Source organism: Vigna umbellata, chromosome 4 (assembly GCF_029865625.1).
Source record: "Vigna umbellata cultivar VRB3 chromosome 4, Vumbellata_1.0, whole genome shotgun sequence".
Taxonomy (NCBI): domain Eukaryota; kingdom Viridiplantae; phylum Streptophyta; class Magnoliopsida; order Fabales; family Fabaceae; genus Vigna; species Vigna umbellata.
Window position 1 is genome coordinate 27,249,420 of NC_142168.1, and position 13,937 is coordinate 27,263,356.

Consider the following 13,937-nt stretch of genomic DNA (forward strand, 5'->3'; position numbering starts at 1 on the left):
AAAAGGAATGGATGCTTTACAAAGTGCTAATAGCAGCAATAAAGTGTTGTAGCACTAGGGAATTTGATGCATTGCATTCATGACAGTTCATTTCTATATTGCTTTTGCTTTTTGTCCATGGTTGGTTGGAAAAAGGTGATTAAAACAAAAGGGCATTAACCACAAAACCCAAAAGAAAAGGAAAAACCACAATTGCAGACTATTAGAGAGAATATATGGCTGAAATGAATAGAAATAGTGATATAAATCACTTACCTAGACTACAACCAAAGTCCAAGGCATTCACAGAAAAGCTAGTCCTATGTTAAGGACACAGAAACATGTCACGCCTTAAAGGGTCACCATCACCATTACCATGACCATGAACAAGTGGCCAAACACTAGAAAACTGATGTGGTGTTGATGGTTAAACTAATTCAAGTAAAACTCAAATCAAAGACAGCTACTACAATTCCCCAGTTCTTGAACAATGGCTTCCATGCTTGGCCTCTCAAACTGAGATTCATGGGAGCAAAGTAAAGCCATTTTGGCTAGTTTAGCTGCCTCATATTCAAAGAACTTGCCACGCAAATTCGGGTCAATAAATTCTTGGAATGTAAAGGACTCTGCCGCAAGGCGCATTGCACTTGTGATCTTCTGTTTCCCTGTGATAATCTGGAAAAGAAGCACTCCAAATGCATAAACATCACTTTTCTCCGTGAACCGGCCGGTTGTGGTGTATTCTGGAGCCAAGTATCCCTTTGCTGCACTACCCTTTAGTGCAGAGAAGACAATGTCATTGGTGAGAAGCTTGTACAGGCCGGAATCTGAAAGCATCGGGTTGTACCGCCGATCGAGTAGCACTTTCTCAGCTGAGATGTTTTGGTGAACAAGGGCTGGTTTGTTTGATTTGTGTGCATGTAAATATGCTATACCTGGTTAAGAAAACAAGGTTTCTGTTCAGTATACACATGAAGATTGGAAACCATGAGAATATGTCACTTCTTGTGTTAAGTAATTAAATGATCACTTCATCAAAATGAATGAATGCAAATGGATCACAATAATGTTAAAGGAAATTTAGTCTACAATTAGGCTATAGTTTTGCAACTGAGCATGTGTTTATTTAAAGCATATAATATGTAATGTAATGTAATATGATGGTGTTAGCTTAGCATCTCTTGAAGCATCTATGAATAGTAGTAGCAAGAAAAGAAATGCTCTCAGTTATTCACCAAACATAGCAATAGCATGCTGTTGGTCGTGTATGTATACTTTATATCTTGGAATATTTAAAAGATGCTGATTTTGAAGAATCAAAGTATTTTAATAAAAGGTGTGGTAGAAGAGTGACCTTTAGCAATTCCTTTCACAATAGAAATTCTAGTTGACCATTCAAGAACTTCTCCATCACCTTCCTTCACATCAAGGTAGCGTGTAAGGTTTCCATTAGGAACAAAATCATAGACCAGAAAGCATTCTCCTCGTCCCCTTGAACAACAAAATCCTCTCAACCTCACTAAATGTTCATTTCTCAGCGAGGTCAAAATGTTCAATCCCTTCAAAAACTCAGCTTCATCTGATTTGCAACTAGTTTTACTGATGCTCTTGATAGCAACAGCAGATCCATCTCTCAAAACCCCTTTATATGTAGCACTAAAGTTGCTCTTCCCCAACAGATTCAACTCTGAGAAATACTGAGTAGCTGACTCCACTTCTTCCAAGTTGAACCTGAAACTCTGGAACAAATCTTGCTTATCCCCGTTGAAATTCCTGCTATCAGCCAAAGGGTCCCACCCATTAGAATACTCAAGGCTAACCAAAGGAGATCCATTTTTCCTGTATATAGTCTTGGCTTGATCTGTACTTAGTCGGCCTTCAGAAGTATCAAAGGCACTTCCAAGCTTTTGTTTCCGCCGCCTATACACGGTGAAGGTCAAAACACCAATTGCTGATACTGCAATTGTTACTAGAACAATGCCAACTGTGATAGATGTGGCTTGTTTGGATTTAGATGGATTTTGGCAATGAGTTGTATTGCAAGGCAACTTTACATTAGCAGTTTCTGGGATATCTCTAGAGATACTTCCAACTCCTGCTCCATAAGGTTCAGGTCGAGTGAGATTAACATTATTTGAAGCAGTGCAAGCTTTCAAGGATGAAAACCCAACTCCACATAACCCCACATTGTTTTCATACACAAATCCATTCTCTAGTCTCTTCAAAGCTTCATCAAACAAAGGAAAGCAGATTAAACTTATGTTACATAAAAATATTGATAAAGAAATGAACAGAACAGAACCAATAAAATAGCATCATTATACCGGTAGGTACATTCCCAGAGAGAGTGTTGTTGTGAACATCCAGAACTTGCAGTGAAGGAAGATTGGCTAGTTTAGTGGGAATGGAACCAAAGAGATTATTAGAACTCAAATCTAGCCTCGTCAATATTTCCAAATCTCCTAGGGTAGCAGGGATAGCTCCAGCCAACTGGTTTGACTGAAGAGCAAGAACACTGAGCTTTTTCAAATCGCCAAGCTGTGTAGGTATGCTTCCTGTTAACTGATTATAACAGAGCTGTAAAACTGCAAAAACATGTGAAAAGAACAAATAAGCACACTCCCAAAATTAAACCATTAATCAAACACGATTTCAACGAAAAAAGCCAAAGCAAACAGTAAGAATTCAGTTCTAGGGAACAGACACTGATATGCGTTTGGAACTTTTTTGTATGAACAATTTTCGATGCTAGAATTTTGAATGAATTGTAGCGTTACATAAATCCTTCATTTATGCAGAAAAAAAAATATTAAATAGATCTCAGAAACGGGACAAGAGGTTAAAAATACTGTTACCCTTTAATTTTCTAGTTCATACCTACCTCTTGCAGTTAACACCAGGTTGTTCAAAATAATCTCAATAGTTGCAAAAACATCCTTCTGGTCCAAAAACATTCCAAGCTACCATTCTTTTTCGTTATCACGTGAATTAACTATTTTGGAACATCACGGTGCAAGAGAACCAACCATTGGAAGGAGAAAAAAGGATAAAAATACCAATCACAGAAAAAGAAACTCAATGACACAGCAAATAAACAAAACAAAGCTCGAATCTTTCGGTAAAACCCGCAATCACACAACATTCAAAAAACCCAACAAAAAACCTTTGACAAAGGACCACAAGAAGCCAAATCAAGGTGGGAAATACTGAAAGTTTCAATTTTTAAACCAAAAATGGCATCATTATACCTTGAAGCTTCTCCATCTTGCCAATCTCAGGTCGGATTTCACCAGAAAGATGATTGACATTCAGGTACAAGTCACTGAGCTCAGTCAAGTTTGCAACTTCCCTTGGAATCTCCCCATACAAAGAATTGTAATGCAAGTAGAGTCCTGTCAAGTGCTTAAGTCCACCAATGGCCGGTGAAAGCCTCCCAGAAAGGCCTTTCCCCTGCAAAGAAACATTTGCCACCTGACCCTTCTCATTGCAAGCGACTCCCTCAAAGTAACCACCACAGGGGTTGCCATCCATGGTCCATGAGGACAGAAATCGCCCCTCTGGATCCAAACTGGATTTCAGGTCCATCAGAGCTCTAAGCTCGTCATTGCCACAGACACATGTTGGATTCAAGAGCAAAGCCAGGAGGAGGAGGAAGAGAAGTGGAAGCAGATGCACTGAACAAACCATGTTCAGATGAAAATGGTAACTGATTCAACCAAACTCCTTGCTATGGTTATTGTTTTTATGTTGTTCTGAAAACTAGTTTACTAGATTCTGTAACAGCAGTGTTTGTGTCTGGTTTTGTGCGTTTTTCTTTTCTCTCTACTAAGTGGTGGTGGAAGTGACAAAAGGTGCAGGAAAACAGACAGGTCAGAAACTAAAAAGGAAACATAAAACAATAAACAGTAATTTAAAACACAGGTGTAAAAATCGGAGAAATTTTAAGCCAAATTTGGCCAAGCACAAAGGGTGTTAATGTAGCTTATCCTTTACTTAAGCAACATAATTAGTGATTATAATTACAAATATTGAGAGAATAAATAAAGAAAGGGGTGAAAAGCAGTGGTGCACATTGCATGGGAGTTATGATGCACATGCAGTGTTGACCATCAGATTGGTTGAAGTTTGAAAAGGTGTGTATGAGGATTGTGAAGTTGCAGTTGAATAGTGTGCATGTTGTGATGTGTTTGGACGTGACATTTGTTCTCCGATATAACTGCTGTGTATTCATTCTTTGGAAGTGAAAAGAGAGATTTTTGTTTTTGGGTGGAGAGAAAGTAAGATAGTGTTACAGTGATATGCTATCATCATTTTTATTATTTATTATGAGAACAAAAATCAACAGAGATTGTTCCACCTATCCAAACAAAGCATAGAGAAATGTAAACTTAATTATATTCTTAACTTTGCACTCGTAATAACTTTTTCTCACTTCATTTAAGTTTCGCTACAATTCAATTATTATGGTTTATGTCACTTAATTTAGCTTTTGTTTGAATTAGATTTGATTGAGACTTTTGTATTTTTTAAATTTTATTTTTTCAGTTAAATTTTTATTAATTTTTTATTTATTAGGTATTTGAATTTTTTTATATTTTTTAATTAAATTTTAATAGTATATTTTTTTATTAATTGTCTTCACTTATTAAAAAATATGATTAAATATGTATCTACGAGAAATTATGAAAAAACGAACGTTTTGAGGACTAAAACGAGGACTAAAAACAAAATTTTGAGAACTAAAACGAACGTTTTTCTAAAGAAAGAGGACCAAATTGTACCTTACTTTGGAAGAGGGACGAAAACCAGAAACGGCCAATAGTTTAGGGACTAAAAACATATTTAACCCTTTTAAAATAAATGAATATAACTTTTTTAATTCAACATTACTTTTTTTTTACGTTTCTAAGTTACATTAAAATTAAGGGAATAAAAGATTTTACATTAAAAAATAAAGAAAATTAGTAAAATGTCACCTTTTATTCACTTTTCTTTAGTTTTTGTATTTCAATCTTTTTTATTTACACCCTCCTTTTCACTCTTGGGTCCAAATAAAAATTCAGACATACCTCTTTGTTTTGATATAAATCCAAAAAATTCCTAATTTTACAAATATTTATGATTTATTTCACTTCATTTGAATTTGAATTTTGCTATTACACTCCTTTTTTTCACTTACTTTGTTTTGCTATGAATCCAAAAAATTGTTAATTTTACAAATATTTATGATTTATTTCACTTCATTTTAATTTTAATTTTGTTATTACATTGCCCTGTCATACTCATTCTCATTTTTAAAGAAAAATTCCATTCTCATCACAATACTCAAGTGTGTATATATATATATATATATATATATATATATATATATATATATATATATATATATATATGTTCTATCTTATTTTCATCTCAACTTAATAAGGGATATAAACATGTATCTATACCCCTGACAACTTTCTTATTGTATATGTATTAATTAATTAATTTATATAAAATATTTAAAAAATTGTAAAAAATAAAAGCATAATATTAACGAATATCCAATATTAAAATAATATATTCTCATTTTTTTTCAATATCAAATAAATATTTTATCAGACATTCATTAAATTTACAAACACTAAAACTGATAAAATTTAAAAATATTTTTAAAAGGTTACAAAATAGAAAATAAATATTTAAATTTAAAAATATTCTAAATATTTTTTTACTCTCATTTTTTAAATTTTAATAAAATTTCTATTTTTATATACTAATATAAATTATAATATACTGTTATAATGAAATCACAAAAAAAGTTAAACTAATAATATTTAAAATTTAAAATAATTTTCTTTTTTTGAACTTTATTACATGAAGAAGGATTATAAACAATATTTATGACAATCACATTAAATTTATTATATTAGGCTTAAATGTTTACTTCGTCCTCATATTAAGAGGTGAATTCCTGTTTAATATCCGTTTTAAAAATAAAGACATTTGGTCCCTATGTTATGAAAAGTGTATGAATAAGGTCTATTGATGTGATCGTATTTTTTCTCTTCTTTCTTCTGCTGTCCAACTTTTTCTCTTTCTTGTTTAGCTTTTTCTTTGATGATTTGTTCAACTTGTTCTTTCTTTCTGCTTATTCATATAATAAAAAGTATTAGAACAATATTTTACAAGCTAAAAATGAAAAACAAATAAAAATATTAAAAAAGTGTGTCTTGAGATCAAATTGACAGAATAAAATCACGTAAAAAAAACAGTTGTATAATTAAAAATATGATAAAAACAAAAAATTTTAACAATTTAAAAAAATTACAAATATTAAACTAAAAATAATGAAAATTATTTTGATAAAACAGAGATAATTCTTAAATGAAACGAAAATTAAAATAAAATAATAAAAAGGATAATTTTTATCTAGTAAATAAAGAATTATGTTCTCAAAAGAGTTAAATATTTTTACTTAAAAAATATAATAAATTATGATATTAAAAAAGAATAAAAATATTAAAATATGAGATATTAAATTAAAAGAATATAAAAATGAAAACAAAACAAATGTATACCTATTTGTCTTCGTCTCAAATGCCTAATTAAAAAGTTAAGTTGTACCAATACTCATATTTATAAAAAAATACAAAATAAATAAAAAAATGTCTGTTAAAACAAAAACGGACTTAAAAAATATCTTCGAGTTTATTTATCATCCGTTACACACAGAATTTGCACTTGTATCCATGAATAATTTATTTTTTCAACTGCTACATTTATGAGTCCTGTTTTGTCAACTAAAACCTTATTTAATGCTAAAAGCAGTAATGATGGCATTTAATTCATATTTTTATTATTAATTTCAATATTTCATCGCAAAAAGATATTTATATTTAGTTCACTTCAAAAGCTTAATTTGGTATTTGTCTAGTTTAATTTAAACTTTTGCATCTGACCTCCTTCAATATTTGTCACAAAAATATACAAATCCATTTCTTAAATAAAGTCATAAAAAAATAATCTAAAAATAAGATTGAATTCTATCATATGTATCCATCTAAAAATTCCTTTAAGAATACAAAATTGTTTATTAATATAATGAAATACTTTTGTAAATAGTTTAGATATAAATATTATTAACATTTATGTGAGGACGGAGAAGAATTAGTCTTAAAAGCGCATAAGTGACAGAAACTCAAAGTATAATAATAAACTAAGCTAATATATATATATATATATATTCTGGAGTTAAAGTTATTTCGTTATCTCAGAAACTTGTATTGCTTTTTAAAATCATTCTCTTCCTTGTTCTTTCTTCTTTGTCTTCTCTTTTCTATTCTTTCTCATTGAGTTGTTGAATTTTTAATTAGGAGGTGTCTAGACGTCCACGGCGTAGAAGGCTCTATAACTAACCGATCAGTTTCTTTGTTATAGTCGGATAAGTTGTTTTCCCTTTTCTCCGCATGTTCTTGAGCTGGATCATGTGATTTCTACTGGTTGCATGTAACTAGTAGCGTTATTCTTATAATTTCTGTCAAACTCTAGCTCTAAGAGCTGTTTCTATCAACAATTTGGTGGTTTATAGGATTTGGTTGAGTTCATTGTTGTGTGAGGTACTGTTGGGGCATTCTGGTGAATTGTGCTGTGTGACCTTTGAGGTAAGGGGAGCTAGAATATTTCTTTAAATTGGTTGCATGAGGTGTATGTATACTGAATTCTGAATTGGTGTATGTTTGAAGTTGTATTTTACGTTTTTGAGTATATTGTGTAGTATGTGTTGAAATGTGAAACCTGTGAACTGTGTTGTGATGTTATGAACTGAGTAAATGAGTTTAAGTTATTGTAATTGATTAGGTTGGGAGTGATTTGGGGTGTGAAATCTATTACAACATTGTTTAGATAGAAAACATAGTGAATTGGTAGTGTTTTAAGTTATTTTGGAGGAAATGAGATAGTGAATTTGAGAGTTAGGAGTCTAGGGCTCTTGTAGTTTGTTGGGACAATATAGGGATGTTATTTGTGACTTGTTAGAGTCATCAAACTGGTCAAAAATGGGTGCAAAGTAGTAGAATTGGAATTGGGTCCCTAAGTTATGGAAATTGGTGTTTTATAGATTATTTTGAGTCTTAATCACTCTAGATTTGTAGTAAGGAGGGTTGTGATCATCTAGATAAGTTTAATTAAGTATAAAACACGAATTAGAGGTGTTAGAAGTTGGGGAATATGACTAAAAATGGTAAAGGGTGTGTGAGTTGCATAATTCTGCAGAATTTGCATTCAGCAGATTATGCAGACTCGCTAAGCGAATTGTTTCGCACAGCGAGTCACCCTAGCAAGATGCTCTCTGTCAGGGCATTCGCACAACGAATTTGTGTGCTGTGCGAATGGCTAGAGAGGGTTGCTCTCTGTTTGGTGATTCGCATAGCGAATCTAGACGCTGTGCGAATGGTGGTTGCCTGGGAAAATGTTTGTTTAATTCGAATAGCGAATTTAGGGCGTTATGCGAGGATTTAGGGTATGATAACGTGTAGCAGAATTTTCAGTTTAGCTCAGCGCACATACTTGGTGTGCTGAGCGAATGGACTTTAGCTGAGCGCACAGGCTTGGTGCGCTAAGCGAATATGAGTGAGTAAAATCCATTGTTTCTGTTATTCGCACATTGAGTTTGGCGTGCTGAGCAGCTTGCCCAGAACCTGTTTTTATTCTTTTTATTCCTGTTTTCTGATAACCTTGAACTATGTTTTGATTATTAGAATGATGTAGAAGTATCTATGATAGTGTATGATCAGTGAGGTTATATGTTTGGATTCAATGTGATAGTATTATGGTATTTGGTTGTTCATGTCTTGAGTTAAGTTTCAAAGTGACAGTATGATTGATGGACGTAATTCCATGGATCTCAAAGGGAGGTTACATGGTGGTGCCCTATGTTATGGACGTAATTCCATGGATCTCAAAGGGAGGTTACATGGTGATGCCCTATGTTATGGACGTAATTCCATGAACCTCACAGGGAGGTTACATGATGGTGCCTTATGTTTTGATCCACAGTGAATTCTCTTGTTGAGATTCAAGTATGTTTAGAATGAATGTAGGAGCTCAGTCTTGGGGGTTATCATGAAACTCCAATGGTCTTTCTTCTCACGTAGAGAGGATTGATCCATGTCATGAGGAGTAGCAGGAGGTCTTAGTCTTGGAGGCTTCCAGTATACTCCAAGGCGCGGTACAGACTAACCTCGTGAGTGTGGTAGGGTGAAACTCATTGGCAATGGCTTTACAAAGCCGTACAAGCCACCACGAGTGCACGACCCGCCATAGCTCGGCAATTATTCTAAGTCCGGACGAGTCAAGTTTAAAGTATAACATGTTATGATGTGTGATCCAGTTTACTTAAATTAAACATGAATGTTGTGTGTTATTGTAATAGTATGATCTTTGTATATCTAGCCCACCCTTGCTTTTGTGTTTGTCTGCCTGTGTATTGTTTCCTCTTTTGCGATGATCACCTTAATGATGTGAGCTTAGGGATGCAATTTTTTCAGTTGGCTAAACGGGAAGTTAGATGAGAAGTTTGAAGTGTAGGTTGTGTTTTTGGTCCTTCAAGTGAAGAATTTTATTCTTCGCAAATCTATAGTTTGTTGTATCATTTTCTATGCAATGTTTATTTTAGTAGTTTCATATTACTAAATTGGGATGTTACAATCCACCTAATATATATATATATATATAATCTTCAAAATTGGTCAAACTAGAATTATTGAGTGAGTTATTTGCTTCTTGCTTAACTTCAAAGATTACTTTTCGTTCAAGAAAAAAACTTTAAAGCTTGGTTTAAACCTTTTAGTTGTCCCTATTTATGTGGTTTTTTCCCAGTTTGATCCCCTTCTTATTAGAATTCCCTTCTTATTATATAATCCCCAATTGAGTCCTTATAAGTGCTAATTTGAATCGATTGAGCCCCTACCGTTAAATTTAGTTAACAGGGTTAAGTTTTTGCACAGATGGAAGATTGATGTGTCAAATTTTTAAAACGTGGCATACTGAGAGTTGAATACGTGGAATTTAACAACTTTTTAAATTTCAATAATATGAATTTCTGAAATGGGATTTAGGGTTCATAGAAGAGGAAGAAGAAGCTACAGGTGGCAAAGAAGATGAAAGTAAGTCTGTCATTAAATGGACAAAGGATGACCAAAAGAACCTCATGGATCTGGGAAATTTAGAGCTGGAAAGGAACACGCGGTTGAAGAATCTTATTGCCAGAAGAAGAAAGGAGATTGATATCTGAGAAGAATCTAATAGACTTAGACTTTGCTGATATTCCCAATATAAACCCACCCCCGAAAAACCCAAACAACATCCAGAGCACCACCGTGAATCTCTTTGCGCGATCTCCTTCTTTCACATGTAATTCCCAAAATCCAGAAAACGCAAAAAAAAAAAACAAAGCGCCACTCTCCCTAAAATCGCGAGTCTTCTCCTTCACCACCGTCGCACAACCCAGAATCGCATCAGCCTACATCGCGCCACGTTCACTTGCAAATCCAGAAAAGCCAGAATCGCCGTAACCACCAAGAACTTCTTCTCCATAGATCGTGACGCAAACCCTGCAAGAAGCCACTACTTAGAATCGCGCCACCGCTTCCATCTTCTTCCTCCTCCAGAGATTTCGAAACCCACGTCGCGGTAGTGCACCATCTCCCCTTCGCGGCGTAGAAGCAGGAACAATTTTTCTCAATTTGCTGAAATGCAATTGGGGTGGATTTGATCAACAACCACTTCTCAGATCTACAACCACTTAATCTCCATCCCTTCGTCTGATCTACAACCACTTCTCAGATTTTTAATCGAATTCAATTTAATTGAACCCTAAATCTCATTTCAGAAATCCTAATATTATATTATTACATTTTACCAAAATTCCACGCAAGCCTAAACCATGCCACGTTTCAACTCTCACCATGCCACGTCTTAAAAATTTGACACATCAATCTTCCATCTGTGCAAAAACTTAACCTCATTAACGAAATTTAACGACAGAGACTCAATTAATTCAAATTAGCACTTATAAGAACTCAATTGGGAATTCTAATAAGAAAGAGATCAAATTGGAAAAATCTCACATAAATAGAGACAATTACAGGATTTAAACCTTACATCTTTGTATTAGAAATGTGTTTCAACATGTTTTTTTAAAATGAATTTTAGAAAAAAAGTATATGAAAAAGTAGTTTTATTTTTTAAAAGAACAATTTATTTTTATTTCAAAAAATTTATGGATAAGCTTGTCTAATATACTATAGATACAAAATGTTTACTAAATTTTAGGGTATTTAATTGTTTTAAACTAATTTATCTATTGAAAAAATAGGGTTAAATATGTTTTTAGTCCCTAAACTATTGGCCGTTTCTGGTTTTCGTCCCTCTTTCAAAATAAGGTACAATTTGGTCCTCATTATTTTCGAAACTTTGGTTTTAGTCCTCAAAAACTAACACCGTTAAAAATGTGCTGACGTGGCTAACGGTAGACTGACACAATTTTTTTTTGTCAGAGTTTATCAGCTTTTCTTCCTCTCTCTCCCTCGTCTCTTCCTTTCCTTAATTACACAGTATCCGCCCACATTTTCCAGTGGTGGCATAGGTGCAAGTGGTGGCAAAAGCTTCTTGTTGTCATCATTCTCCTCTGGCTTTTCAGCAATTGAATTTGAATCACCTGAAAACAGTTGCTTCGGTTAGAATAGTTGCAGATCCCTGAAGAAACAATAAAATTCACGTTTAGCACCAAAGGGCACAGAGATAGTAGGCAATGAAAGCTTAACAGATATGGTGGTAATAACACCTTTGAGCTCAACTTCACAACATATCCACAACCTCCAAACCTCAAATACTCCAAAAATCATATAAAAAAATGTAGCTTACAGTGACAAAGGTAAAATGTTTTGATAATTTTTTTATAACTTTTAATTAATTTTTTTCTTGCAGTAAATAAATATAAGTATTTTTATTCAATAATATACGTTAGGCATACTTTATTCATATATATATATATATATATATATATATATATATATATATATATATATATATATATATACTACTTAAATTAAAATATATCCATTTGTTTATGTTAGTTTAAAATTAAAAAAATTACAATATTTGATTTAACAATATTTTTAAGATTTTATTAAACTAAACAAATATATATTCTTTTATGATGAAATATATATTTTTATTATACTAATGTCATTTTCTGAAATATGTTTTGGTATTTTAAAAACTGAAGTCCAAAGAAAACCAATCTGAAACCATACAATATTCTGGGTGGAAGATGGATCCAAGAGAGAGAAGGGGAGAAAAGGGGAGAAACACTTGAAAAAAAAGTCGTGTGTTAGTCTACCGTTAGCCACGTCAGCACATTTTTAACGGTGTTAGTTTTCGAGGACTAAAACTAAAGTTTCGAAAAAAATGAGAACCAAATTGTACCTTATTTTAAAAGAATGACGAAAACCAAAAACGACGTTTAGGGACTTAAAAACATGTCTAACCCGAAAAAATATTGAAGGTTTTGAAAATTTACATTATCTATTTTAATATATATTTTTATTATTCTTGACCAGACGGTGTAGCGATGATATATGAAGAAAATCAAACGGATGCCATTAATTTGTGTGGGTCCTACTCTGATAATCGGTAACGTCTGTCACGTGGGTCGAGTACAGCATGAGCCACACGCGGTACGAGCGCGTGGGTAAGCCTTCTTGGCGTGGGGCACAGATTCCCTCGTTTAATCAAGATTTTTCAAATTCAAACTTGGCCAGAATCCTCTGCTTCAAGACCCATCGTAAGCTCAAACTCACCTTCCATGTTATTCGTTCAAAATTCAAGTTAGTCAAAAACAGAAGTTTAAAAAACACAAATAATCTAAACATAATTATTCTTAAACAATATTTATACCAGATTTAATAATATATTAATAATGTGTATGAAAAATTATAATTGAAATTGAATACAATATTATAGAAGACTGACTAATCATAATATGTTTACATTTACAAGATGATAAAATAAATAAATATGTTTATCGAATTATAATGTGATTTTGAATTACCTATTCTATCATTGTAGTCTCTAAATTCTAAAAAAATTATGTATAATTTTGATCTAGTTATTACATATTTCATATTTTTATGATTAATTGCATTTTTATATTTAAGCTTTATCATTTGAGAATTAGAAATAATTTTTATTTATTTAATTTTATCATGTCGATGGAAAAAAAAGGAATGAATTCTATTATGAAATAGTTTCAACGGAACTAAAATTAATAACTTTTCAAAATTTGAATACTAAAATAAAATAAAAGCAAGAAGATAAAATAATAATGATTTAAAAACTATAATTCATTTTTAATAATTATATGAATATGAGAATTGATAGCTGGAAATTGATGAAGTTTAATATTTTAAGCATGAAAGAAAACCTGAAAAGTGCGTTTTCTCAAAGCACTTTTTCTCAGCTTTTTGGGTCTCCCCATTTGTGCTGTTTCAGAGGTTTCTGACACCGCTTCCCACTCCTTCTTTCTACACTTTCTTCTCTCTCATTCATCTTCGCATTACAAACAAAAAATCTCCATTAAATTTTTTTCATTAACTTGTAATTTTCAATTACCACCTCTCACCATGTGCTTCAAAATATTGGACTATTATCATGGAAGATTCCTTTATTTAAATATTTAGATATTTAAATTGTTTCCATTTTGTCCTAATATTATATATAAGTTAAAATATCCATCCACCTTTTGTTTTCTTCCATTGCCCAATAGCCATGGCCTAGAGTATTTGACAATACTATACATATTTCTAAGCCAGACAAAAAATATATAATAAAATGTATTTTCCCACAAAAAAAAATAATCTTTTTAGATGATTCCATTTCAAAAATTCATTTTTTTGGGTTAGTGTGATCCTTAGTCA

The 13,937-nt window shown here is 32.4% G+C and overlaps 1 protein-coding gene across 1 annotated transcript; it reads right to left on the bottom strand.

Annotated features, from left to right (window-relative positions):
- Nucleotides 1–202: 202 nt before the first annotated feature.
- Nucleotides 203–4,257, bottom strand: LOC124819657 (Leucine-rich repeat protein kinase family protein). Its single transcript, XM_088113687.1, has 4 exons — nt 3,228–4,257; nt 2,304–2,564; nt 1,334–2,206; nt 203–914 (listed from the first exon to the last, which is right to left on the bottom strand). The coding sequence occupies exons 1-4, from the start codon at nt 3,664–3,666 to the stop codon at nt 433–435; spliced, it is 2,055 nt and encodes a 684-aa protein (XP_087969813.1). The 5' UTR covers nt 3,667–4,257; the 3' UTR covers nt 203–432.
- Nucleotides 4,258–13,937: the final 9,680 nt, after the last annotated feature.